Here is a 12035-nt window from a genome sequence, read left to right on the forward strand (position 1 = left end):
GGGGATCCATACCCACGTCTGGCCTCACTCTGCCCACGCTTATTCTAATAATTTCTTTCTCACTCTCTTCTCCACTAATCCAGCCAGGATGTTCCAGAAGCCTCCAAGCAATACCAGTGCACCCAAAATATGAGAGACATCATCCTGTGTGGAGAGCCTGAGATGTGCACAACCTATGAGCCTATGTGCCCTGTCTCAGAGGTGGGAACTCAGAACCAACACAACACCGTCCCAGCAGCAAGCTCTTCCCACGGACCTCTGCTCACGCTCAGGCAGCATTTCCTCTCTTGGAGAGGAGCCGCTTCCTCTCTCGACTGCGTCCCGCTCAGGTCCCCTCTATTATTCTGAATCACAAACCCAGGCCTTTGCCTCCACGCAACAGTGACAGTCCTACGTATGCTCTCATGTCCGTGCTCCTCTGCCTCCCCGACTAGACCATGGCTCCATACCAGCAGGGACTGTTGAGCTCACAGTGTACCTATAACTCTGCTCAGTAACTACATGGAGAAGGAGTGAATGAATGTGCAGCCAGTGAGAAGGGCTACAATCAAGATGCTTCCAGAATACGAGCAAGTCAGACAAATGTAACACAAAGCATCTAAACCTGACAGACTCAACATGAAATGTAACAGCCACCTCCAAAGCTGGAAAGATACTAAGAAATCAACGCGCTGCCCTGATCTCTGGAGTGAGATTAGGGAGCTCCCAGCCTGGTCAGAATGTCAAACGTGGCTCAGAGGCTCAGGCTCAGTGTGACCAGGAAGCCCAGCACCCTCAGCGGAGGTTATTCCTTATCTCCTCCAACAGCTGCCGGGGGAGGGGAACTAAGAGCAGACGCGGCAGTTTGGGTACCGAGCTGTTTTACGTGTTACCTCAGCGAACACTCACACCAGCCCGCCCACGAGAGGGAACCCTGCCCGCGGTGGTGGAGCGTGCGGCTCTCCACACCCTGCTTCCAATGGCTGTGATTGACGTGCCCGCCAGAAGGCACAGTCCATACCATTCTAACACTTGTGTTCAGCAAATAGCCTTTGGGGTTACAGCTAGGTCTGCCTGGTGCCTCTGTTTACCAGGAAGGCCACTTTGAGCCTATTCAGATTTTTCCCTTTGCCTCCGGTGAAGCTGGCTGTTGTGAGCCCGCCTCCGAGCGCTCTGGGCGACTGGGCAGAACCAGCACACTGGCAGGAACAGCACCTAGGCCCTGGCACTTGAGGCCACTGCTTCTCACTGCACACCGGCCCTGTGCCCAGCACTCCACTCATGTTATTTCATTTAAGCCTCGCCACCGTCTTAGAAGGAGGATGCTGCCATTATACAAATTTTAAAGCGAGGAAACTAAGAGAGGCTAAGTTGCTTGTCTAGTTTTACCCAGCTAAGGGAAACATGGGACAGGGACCTGACCCACCTCCAAGCCATAAGCCACTTGCTTCAACCTCATTCTGCATTGCCTCTGGCTGTGGACAAAGCACTTTCCAAAAGCCCAGATCCTGTCCCAGGTCTCAGAGACACACACACTCTCTTACCCAAAGATCCATGTGATGCTGAGGTCCCCAAAAATGTGTTTTCTGACTGGCTCAGGTGGCCCTGGGGCTGCTGCAGGAAATGTGAGGAGAGGCTGACAGGAGGGGACGGGGATGCTGAGTGGAAGGAAGCAGAACTGCCCAAGGAGCCAGGGATGTTCACGGGTGCAGAACTCTGCAGCAAACTGCCACCTGGAAGAGAGGCCCCGGAGGGCAAGTAAGGGCAGGGCAAGCGATGCGGAGCCACACCAGCAGGGGGCAGCTCATCTGCCCATCTTGGGCCAGGCTGGACCCCTACGAGAGCCCTCCCTCGAGCGCTGCCCGCCCGCTGCCCACCCGCTGCCCAGTACCAATTGTGATGCTGCCTGGGTGGGGCACTGTGCTGTTATCGAAAGTCTTCTCTAGGGCGGCCACCCCAAACTCGTTCAGGTCCAGGTCATCCAAGGCAGACTCTGGAGACAGACAGAATGGGGTGTGAGCCTCCTTGCCTCCTGAGAGGCCACACCACCCTGAGGTTCCAGGCCTTGCCTCCAGGACCCACCTGCCCTCTACTGCCTCCTCTTCACGCTCAGTCCCACTAGACCCATGCTCTCGAGCCTCTGCCTGTCGGGCTGCTGCTCTGCCAACACGGATGCCCTGAGCTATCTGCCTCGCCAAGTCCGGCTCAGATGGCAGCTTTTCTGAAATCTTCACTGATACCTCCAGGGGACCCAATGCAGGGTTCCTGACTCTGACAGAGGTCTTGTCTCCTGCTGTTACAGCTCAAATGTCTCATCCCTGCGTTCTCTGGGGGCAAGCAAGCCTCTGGGCCCTCAGTGGCTACTGCAGAGTAGGTGCTTGACAAATATCCCCTGCCCTCTGCTGGACTAGACTGGGAGGCTGGGAACAACAGGAACACCCTGTCTGCATCCCTTAACATCCCAGTGCTTAAAACACGATCTGGCACGAAGTAGCACCCATAAATGACTGCTGAGAGAGAAGGGCAGTGGCTTCAAATGGCCAGGAACTCTGAGGACAGTTGCGCAGGTTGTTCACTACACAACGATACCTAGTGAGAGAATGAGTGAGGGCTGAATGACCTACGTCGTGGAATGAGACTGCACTTGTCCAGAGGAAGAGTTATCTCTTTCTAATTTGCACAACAGTGCAAACTGAAGGGCTACTTTCCTATAAGGTCTAGTCTTGGGCCACACCTTGGGCTCATTTTCCCTTTTCAAAGGGCTCAGAGTGCCCACCCTCTAACTCTCCCAAGATAAATGTCTAAAGTGACAAGTACGCTGGTTTGAATCTCACTCCAGAGACCTAGTTTCTCTAACTCCAGATCCAGTCCTGGACTTGGCAACAGAAATGGCCTAGTTACCTATGACTGACTCTACCGTGTCGCTGGTGGGATAGAAGGGCAGAGCATTTGCATTCATGCCAGGGACGCTGCTGGTGCCTGCAGGGCTAGGGGGAGTAGCTGCCAGGCTGGAGGTGATACTAGAAGAGATGCTTGAGGTCAGGGGGCTGCCCACGGGAAGGATGCCCAGCATGTCCTGCAACGAAAGAGTGAGGAGGAAGCAATGGGATGCCCGCTCATGGAGGCCATGGCCAGGGGCTAGAGATGGGGGCTGGGAGGGGCAGAAGGAAATGGTGCGTTCCAGCTCTCATCCGGATGCCCCCATGCCCAGACAGGACCCCACCCACTCGACACCTTGTTGAGAGGCTGGAATTGGAGAGCTGTGCCTTGCAGGCTGCAGGGCCCACTCACCCTAAGTGTACAAGTCCTACAGTAGGGGAAGGGAGAAGTCAGTCCAGTGCCTAGCATAGTACGACGTTCAAGAAATATTGTTTTTGACTGATGAGTGAGTCCAGGAGGTGACAGGTTCCAGGGCTTGACCCCACCCTCTCTGGATTTGGGGCTAGGGCCCCACTTTAGCCCTGCCCTCAGCTTGTGGGGAAAGCAGTGGCCCCACTCCCTGAGGCCAGGGATTCTGGGCCTGTCCTATCAATAGCAAGTGCCAGAAGGGGAGACACGGGGCTGAGAGCTATATACCTGTTTGGGCTGAAGCAGAGGCTGCTCTTGACTCCTGGGCTCTAGTGAGTGGGGTTTTAACTTGGCCTGAGAGAGAAAAGTCAGAGAACAGGAGATGAGTGTGGTCCTAGGGAGGGCCCCTGAGTCCAGGAGTCCTCCCAAGCATCAACCTGCCATGGCCCACTACGGCTGACGTCACCTGTCACGCAATTCCCCTCTACACCACGTACCCTGCTCTCCCTCCCCACCCTTACTCCTTTCCCTACCGTAGGAACCAGGGGAGCTGTTCCTCTTCTCCCTGGTGACTCCAAGCCTCAGGTAAGACCAATTAGAGACCCTCTGTCCTGCTCCCCAAGGCCCTGCCACTCCGTCAAGGCAGCATAGGGCAGGGGAAAGACCAGCTATGGGGTCAGAAGACCGAGATAGGAGTCCCTGCTCTTCTATTAACTGGCTCCGTGACAGGTACCTGGCTATGCTAACCTTCCTGTCTTCGCTTGTAAAACGGGACGGCCTCACTCCCTCTGCTTAGTGTTGCAGAGGCTGAAGACAGGGACCTCCTAGCTCCCAGTCATGTTCCCCATAGTTGGGCCAAGACAGCCCTCCAGGGCTTCTCCTGACCCATGCAGGGAGAAAGCTAACCTCACTGGGCTTCCCCTTACATCCCTTACCTGGCATTTAAAATTTTTCAGGTACTCAGCTCCCACCTGGTCTTCCCTCTCAAAGCCAGGAGCCTTCTTATAGCTGCCAGGGGCGAGGCCAGACTCCCCAGGGAAGACAATGCCTTCCAGGTTCGGGGGCTTCCTGATGGAGCCCGGGGGGGAGCCACAGAGATTAGATGGGCTTCCTAGATTGCTGTTTCTACAGAGGAGCTGCAGAGAAGAAAGGGAGCGGCTTTGTGGGCACAACGTGGGTTGGGGCGTGGCCCACCCTCCACCCCCTCCTCAGAGGGAGATTCCTCAGCAAGGGGCTCAGTTCTGTTTTCATCTGCCAGTGGGCAGCAACTACCATGCAGGGACCCCGAACCTCAGGAGGAAATTATGTGGGAGTGTGACAGAAGGCTTGTGTCCCTTCTACCAGCTCTATTCAGGCTGACCCACACAGGCTCTGGGTACACCACCCTCTACCAGATTTTGAAAGAAAAACCCTGGGGCAGAAAGAGTAGAACCCCCTTGGCCTGAGGCAAAATACCAGGGCCCACCAAGCACAGGCTGGGAGGGAACTGGGGGCATTAGAGGCAGGTGTTGACTCCTGGCTAGGCATGGTGCCCACCCACTCCCTGGACAGGCACGTACAGCGCTGAGGTCAGGGGCATGTGGGCTGGAGGGGCTCACAGGCACCGAGTCTCCGGCAGCAGATGGCATGTACAAGACGGGACCCGGCTGAGTGGGGCTCGACACAGCTGAAGAAGGTTGTAGATCGTCACTGAGGGGTGGCTCTGCAAGAGACAGGATCTGGGTGTCAGCAGGCTCCTGTGCCAGCTCTGTCCCTCCAAAAACACATCTGGGTCTTCTTCAAAGGAGACCATGCACCCCCTGTACACAAAGGGAAGGCTCCTACCTTCTTTCTATTAATATCGCATACTGTGCACTTACTTTGTACCTGGCAATTTGTATTAACTGTGAATCTTCACAATGACTAGAGGATGCAAATAATATTGTGGTCTCCATTTTACAGATAAGAAAACTGAGGCTCAGAGAGGTAAGGTTAATCTCCCTAGGTGGTAGAGCTAGGAAACAAAAGAGCTGGGATTTGAACTCTGATCTGTACTACTCCAAAGCCTGAGCCATTAATTACTTCCCTGTGTTGCCTCAAGCAGTGGGCCCAGTTGCCCATGGCTGGGGATGACCTCTGTGCCAAGAATATATTCCCCCCTCCCAGGGCCTTCTAATCCCAGAGATAAGGCCTGAGCCTGAAAACAGGTAAAGGACAGTCGGAGCAGTGGCTTGTGGTGGACACGAGTTTTAACTTGAGCTCCATCTCCGAGTTGGGCAGTGGTGGTCTAGAGTGCAGTGTAAGAACCGAGAGCCATGCTGTCCGACGCAACAGCTATGAGCCCCATGTGGCTATGAGGGGCTGGTCTGAACTGAAACATGCTGCACCTACCTATTCGAGTGTGCAACAGATTTCAAAGACTTCGTTTGGAGGGAAAAAAAAAAAGTAAAATATTGATTTTTTTACACTATTTTTGAAATGATTATAATTTTGTATTGAATTAACTAAATACATTGTTAAAATTAATTTACTTTTTTTAAAACATAGTTACTAGAAAATCTAAAATGACATGAAGGTTGGGGCGCCTGGGTGGCTCAGTCGGTTAAGCGTCTGCCTTCAGCTCAGGTCATGATCTCAGGGTCCTGGGATCGAGCCCCACGTCGGGCTCCCTGCTCAGCGGGGAGTCTGCTTCTCCCTCTCCCTCTGTCCCTGCCTCTGCTCTCTTTGTCTCTCTCTCTCAAATAAATAAAATCTTTAAAAAAATAAAAAATAAAAATAAATAAAAAATAAATAAATAAAATGACATGAAGGTTGCGGTATATTTTCACTGGACAGCTCTGCTCTCAGCAGGACGGAGCGCCAATGTTTCATTAGTGACGTCTGCCATGGATGTGGCATGGAGTAGCTGCTGAGATCTGCCTAGTTGGCTCCGTGAGGGCACCTCACCCTGCCTGGGACTGTGAGTGCCTGACTAGGGGCCCGGTCCTGCTCTCTATCTCACGACCTTGGAAGCTCCAGGGTTTGAGGCCATTTCCAGGGGGTTTGTGCAGGGGGGCCCAGAATTTCCAGTGAGGACAGAGCCCGCTGTGGGCCAGCAGATGAGAGGCCACTCCTCTGACTGAACCTGAGCAGAGGGTGAGGGGAAGAGAGGGAGGAGAGGCCAATGGGCACAGCATACGTTCTACGTGGGCGAAGGCGCAGAAAGGTCCTCGGGGACAGCTGCCCGACTGCTGCATGTCGTTGCACTTGGTGGATTTATAGATCTGGAGGGTAGAGCAGAGGCAGGTCAGGCTTAGGCAGAGAGAGACAGGCAGGCATGGGTGCCTTCAACATAGGAGGGTTAGCTTAGTAATCTAACCTTTCTCCTCCCCATTCCATGCCACTTCCCTAAGTCTCTCCCTACTGACTTCTTGATACTCAAACTCCTGAAGCAGATATGGCTACCCCCATGCCAAGGACACCCTCCCTTCTAGGGTCACAGGTTCAACCAGCCCTGCTTCGGCCCTCACAAAGGGATCTTCTTCATGCTGCTTCTCCACTCAGGGTCTTGGCCAGGGCTGTGACCTCCAAATGTCCCTCTGGACATTAAGGAAGCCAAGATCACAGGCAGCACCCACCCACCACGGGGCACCCTGAGTTGGGATCTATGTCTAACTTTCTACCCACATAAGGTGGCCTCTGTCCGTATGTCTATCTCAGGATGTCTTAGCCTCCATGTACCCATGGACAGCATGTGCCTCTATATACCCTACCAGATCTTGGGACACTGACATGGCCCAAGCTACACCATGGGGCCAGTGGGCGGGGGACATACAATAGCGAGGTTGCTGGTACTATAAGCTCTGATCTGAAACACCTGGAAGGGGCTTTCTTTTTTAAATCCTCATGTCACTGGATTGTAAGCATCATGAGTGGTACAAAGCCCAGAATGGCCAGGTCACTATGCCCAGTCCATGCCTTCCCTGTCAGGAGGCTGGGGGGAAACAAAACTGGGAGCAGGGGGCTGCTCAGGGACTATGGGCTCAGCACAAGGCAAGTTACCAAATTAGGGTACAGGGCTCCTTTAGGCACTGTGTGGACGGAGGCCTCTTCCGGGATGCTGTCAGCATGAGCTCTGCCCCATCTGCCCAGGCTCTCCGTTCCTGTTTCCTTGCACCCCCCGGGCACGTGAGGCCACCCCCAGCTCCCCCAGGCCCAGCCCAGGCCCAGGCCCTCCGTTCCTTTTTCCTTGCCCCACCCAGGGCACGTGAGGCCCCCCCAGCACCCCCCGGCCCTCCGTTCCTCTTTCCTTGCTCCCCGCCCCAGCCTCCCCAGCCCAGGCCCAGGCCCTCCGTTCCTTTTTCCTTGCCCCTCCCGGGCATGTGAGGCCCCCCTCAGCCCCCCCGGCCCCCCCGGCCCCGGCCCACCTCCGGGTGGAACTGCTGCTCCGTACGGCTATGGCAATACTGGCAGGCGTCGCCGCTCTCGCACTTGCCAGGGTCTCCCCACTCATCCCCATGCTTCACGTTCGGACACGGAGATGACCTGGTCCGGTTAGACGGCAGGGTCAGAGCGACGCAGGAGAGGGAGAGATCAGGAGCTGGGGGGTGCCAACTAGACGCCTGTTCAGGACCCCTCCCTGGTCTCCCTGCTTCACAGGGCCAGGCTCACAAAGAGAAAAGACGAGCTACACAGTGAGAGCCTTAATGGAGCCGGAAGCCAGGCTCTGCTTCTGTGGTGCAGCATGGCCGTTACCAGCAAGAAGGACACTTTTTGTCCCCTTCCGCCAGGTCCTCACGCCAAGCGTTGTGCAGCTCCAGGAGGGCCAGGCCATAGCCAGAACCGTACTTCCCACACGATGGCTTGGCCCCGGCAGTCGTCCCTCAGCATCAGAACTGGAGGGGTCTTAGAGATGATCTGACCTAAGATCCTCATCTCACACCACAGGAGGATCCCAGAGGACTCCCCATCATTCAGCTCATCCTGCTACTCCCTCCCCTTATACCTGGGCCCTGCAACCCTGCAATCCCCAGGGCTGGCCTCCCGGCCTCCCTGCGAGCACACTGGAAGCAGCCCCCGCCACAATCCCTTCCCTGCCACCCCTCCCTCCCATGGCCGGCCTGCCTGGGCCAAAGGACCTGTATTTGTGTTTCCGGGGGCTCCGCCGCCGGTCCTTGCTGTTGTGGTAGTAGGGACAGGCATAACCCTGGCGGCACAACCTCGGGGGCTTCTTGCACGGCTCCGTCTTATAGTTCCCCAGCACATAAGCAGTCTCTACACAAGGGGGCCAGAGGCAGGGGTCAGGCAGGGGGGGCAGGAGAAGCCACTTGGGAAAGGGTCCAGGAGCTCCGGCCACCTCCTCATGTGCCAATGCCAAGACTGAGACCCAGCAGAGAGGTAAGAACACCATCCCTCACTGGAGACACTCAAGGCTCACAGGATCAAAAAGGGCAACCTCAGAAGGTCAAGAACACCTTTATATAAACACACCTAAGGGCAAAACGTGTCTGGGAAAGTCCCCAGAAGGGCCCCCAGATGAAAGGGCTGTGGCTGGACGTAAGGTGGGATGAAGAAGTGGCGGTGAGCCAAGTCCTTAGGGCAGCTATGGGCAGGAGAGGAGAGGGGACAAACATCTGGCAGAGGAGGCACGGCCATCTGAGGGGCCACCTTTACCTTGCCACCGTGGCTCCTCACTGAGGATCTTTTCTATCATGGCGTGGCTCGCAGCCCCAGCCGTCTGGCCCTCTATGCTGCCCTCTACTGTGGTCTGGCCGTTCTGCAAGGCCTCCATGGCCTGGAGCTCTCTGGGAGGAAAGGAGAGGACAGAGAGCGGGGACGGGGCATGAGGGGGGAAGCAGAGTGCCAGCCCCTGCACTCCATCTATGGCAGTCCCCGCGTCAGCAGCCAGGCCCCCACCCTGGCCCAGAGCCATCAGCCCAGCATGGCATCCAGCCCACCTGATGTCGTAGACAGGGGAACGGAGGTCATGGGGCCCGTGGGCAAAAGCACAGTGCAGGCCGTTTTTGGTGCAGTTGCCTTTTGAGTCTGTCTCGTGGATACAGATTCCAGTCTTGTAGTAGCGCAGATGGTATCTGCGCTCAGTGTCCCCTGTGGTCCTGTGTAGGAACGGGCACCTGAAACGTTGGGGGGGGTGGTCACTCACCTTTGCCCTTGGAGCCTGGGCAATCAGCCCCTGCCCTCCCCTCCCCTCCCTGTTGAAGGCTTTCCCCATGACCCGGATGGTGCGTTGACTGAGGAGGCCAGCAGTGATGGGCCCTGCTGCGGTAACAGACCCCCCCTCCCACCACCTGTTGGATGCTGCAGCTTGATGGGGGCCCATCAGGGCCCAGGATTCCCACTTCAGCCTGCTCAGCAAGTCCTCTCAGAGGCTACTTGGCCAGGGCCCTGGGCTGACTTGAAGAGAAGCTCCAGAGGGGGGCACACTCCTGGGAGCGCAAGTGCTGGCTGGATCTGCAGGGGTCCACAGAGAAACGGCCTGCTCAAAGCATGGGCGTACCCTCTCATGCCCCAGTGCCTTATTAGGCTGGGGGCAGGGGGCTCAGGGGGTGGGAAGGAATAAGCCTTGTACCTCTGGGAGAAGTGTGAGTGCAGGGATGGTTCAGTGAGTTGTACCCACAGACCCCCAGCAGTGCTTCCCATTACCACCTCTGCAAGGCTCAAACAAGCAGGGTCAACAAATGCTCCCTCTCAGAGTGATGTCCCCAGGCTTGTCTTTTCTTCTCCTTAGCAGAAGAAAAGCCTGTGTAGGGTTTCCCAAAAGTGGGTAAAGAAGAAGGGGCCTCCCCCAAAGGATGGTGGGGTCTGAGCCCAGGTCCAGGCCACAGGAAGGCAGGCCAGGCTGCAACAGTACTCCCAAAAGCAGCCTTGGTTGGTTTCTCAGACTCTGCTTGGCCTATTCTGAGGGCATCTGACTCAGGAGACATGAGGCTCCTCTGAGGGCAGGCTGCAGGGAGGGGAGGGGGAGTACTCACTCGTCGCCCTCCGGGCAGAGGCCTGTGGCCTCGTCGTACTTGGTGCAGTAGACGTCCGGGCTGTAGTTGAAGGTGCCGTCCCGACGGCGGATGGACCGGCGACGTCTCTGGTTCACGAAGTGCCAGTGGAAGCAGGTGTAGGGCCGGTGCTGAGTGCATTTGTGTTGCACAAAGAGTGGGCACTGCTCCGTGCGGAATTCCTTCAGGTACCTGCAGGGAGAGCCCCCACGGAGGGTAGGCCAGGAGCAGAGACTTAAGCCCCTTGCTTCCCAGCATGAAATTAGCCACCACGGCCTCTGAGGGCCCTACTCTGGGGTGCTAGTTCCATTAGGACACCAGAAGAGGCCCAGAGCTAAGGGTGGACCTCAGCATCCAGACCCTTCCCAGTACCCAGATCCCAAGCCAGCCTGAAAAGCAAGAACCGTAGACCACAACAGTCAGCTGTCTGCCATGGCAGCCAGTGGAGGGCTTAACCAGTGGCTTAGTTCTGAGCCCTCCCTGAGGTTTCCCAGGCCAAACGGCTGATCACAGGCAAAGGGCTGCAAACAAGAGCATGAGGAACCGCTCCCAAACTCCTGCAGGGTCTTCTGCTGCCCAGGTCTGCCTGCCAATCCCTGGGGTCTCACCTGTCCCAGGAGCAGGGCTGGGGATCCAGGCTGTGGGCTGGGCAGGCTGCTGCTTTGGAACTGAAAGCCCAAGTCACAAGGTGTTCCTCTCAACTACTGAGTCAGAAAATTATTGTCCAACTTCCTCCCAGAGACACTTCCTAGCACTACACAGGTTAGTGCCTGGGAAGGAGCTCCTTTTACAGAAGCATCTGAAGAGACTCTCCCTCCCAGCCTTGCCTGCCCCCAGTGGTCTCACAACTGCATACCTGCAGCAGCTGGGGCTGTTTACGTCCTGCCTAACCTGGGGATTTGGGGGCACTGTCTTTTTGGCCTCCTCCCAACCTTTGTCCCTCTCCTCTGCATGTAATAGCCAAGAGACCCCAACATAGCACTCTCCCATGAACCACCCAGCGGAGGGCCCCAGACCCACTTACCCCCTTACAGAACATGCCATCCATCTGTGTTTTTGCTCACTCTATGTGTCCAGGTGAAGGGTGTCTTAGACTTGGGAGCCCCTACACAGCAGGGACAGGCAGACAGCACAGTTCTCTTTATTCATTCCCTTAAGCCCTAACAGTGCAGGCAACAAATGGCTCGACAGAGGGCATTTGATGCCAGCAACGAGGATGATTCCAGAAGGCACAGAAGAGCGTGTGCAGAAGGGGGCACAGAGGGAACAACAACCTGACCTGAAGTAACTGTCCAGGCTTGGAGCAGCACCTGAAGCTAGAAGGCATGGGACAAAGGTGAGAGGATGTGGCTCATGCCAGGATACTTGAGGCCTTATTAGTCTGGGCATATAGAAGGTGTAGGGACAGGTAGGTTGAGGGCTGAGACTTTCCAGACAGGTTTTCTTTACTGCTAATGAAAAGTGCTAAAAAAAAAAAAAATCCTCTCCGCCTTAAAGTATGGAGAAGTGTCCAGGTGTATGTATGGGCCAGGGGAAGCTGGAGCTGGGTGCTCCTTGAGGAATACAAATAAAGGTTTAAAGGGCAGTAAAACTTCCAAACAGAGTCTGCTGTTCATTCAGCACATATTTATTGAGCATCTACCAGGTGCAGGCACAGTGGCAGGCACTGAGGACCCTAATGAAGAAGCAGGTCCTTGCCTTGGAAGCCCATACCTTCATGGGAGAGACATAAAAGTAACAGGCAGAATCAATCAAGTGTGGAAAAGGTTATAAAGGAGGTTTGCTGAGGGTTCCTTGGGA

General features: G+C 55.8%; 1 protein-coding gene across 15 annotated transcripts in view; it reads right to left on the reverse strand.

Moving 5' to 3' along the window:
- UNK (unk zinc finger) overlaps nt 1-12035 on the reverse strand; it is a 32948-nt gene that overhangs the window by 3619 nt on the left and 17294 nt on the right. For 7 of the 15 annotated variants that reach the window (XM_081804487.1, XM_081804481.1, XM_081804477.1 and 4 more), the window contains 12 exons: nt 10218-10427; nt 9183-9359; nt 8899-9029; nt 8364-8499; nt 7653-7770; nt 6425-6509; nt 4827-4969; nt 4203-4403; nt 3556-3621; nt 2881-3055; nt 1871-1972; nt 1524-1712 (listed from right to left, as the gene is read on the reverse strand). In XM_081804487.1, the coding sequence (XP_081660613.1) occupies nt 1524-1712; nt 1871-1972; nt 2881-3055; nt 3556-3621; nt 4203-4403; nt 4827-4969; nt 6425-6509; nt 7653-7770; nt 8364-8499; nt 8899-9029; nt 9183-9359; nt 10218-10427 (1733 nt within the window). Of the gene's footprint in view, nt 1-1523; nt 1713-1870; nt 1973-2880; nt 3056-3555; nt 3622-4202; nt 4404-4826; nt 4970-6424; nt 6510-7652; nt 7771-8363; nt 8500-8898; nt 9030-9182; nt 9360-9533; nt 9697-10217; nt 12030-12035 lie in introns of those variants that run through there. The other 8 variants (XM_081804485.1, XM_081804483.1, XM_081804486.1 and 5 more) reach the window with 6 other exon arrangements.

The sequence above is a fragment of the Leptonychotes weddellii genome, chromosome 15 (genome assembly GCF_054177405.1).
Source record: "Leptonychotes weddellii isolate Sample4059 chromosome 15, ASM5417740v2, whole genome shotgun sequence".
Lineage (NCBI taxonomy): Eukaryota > Metazoa > Chordata > Mammalia > Carnivora > Phocidae > Leptonychotes > Leptonychotes weddellii.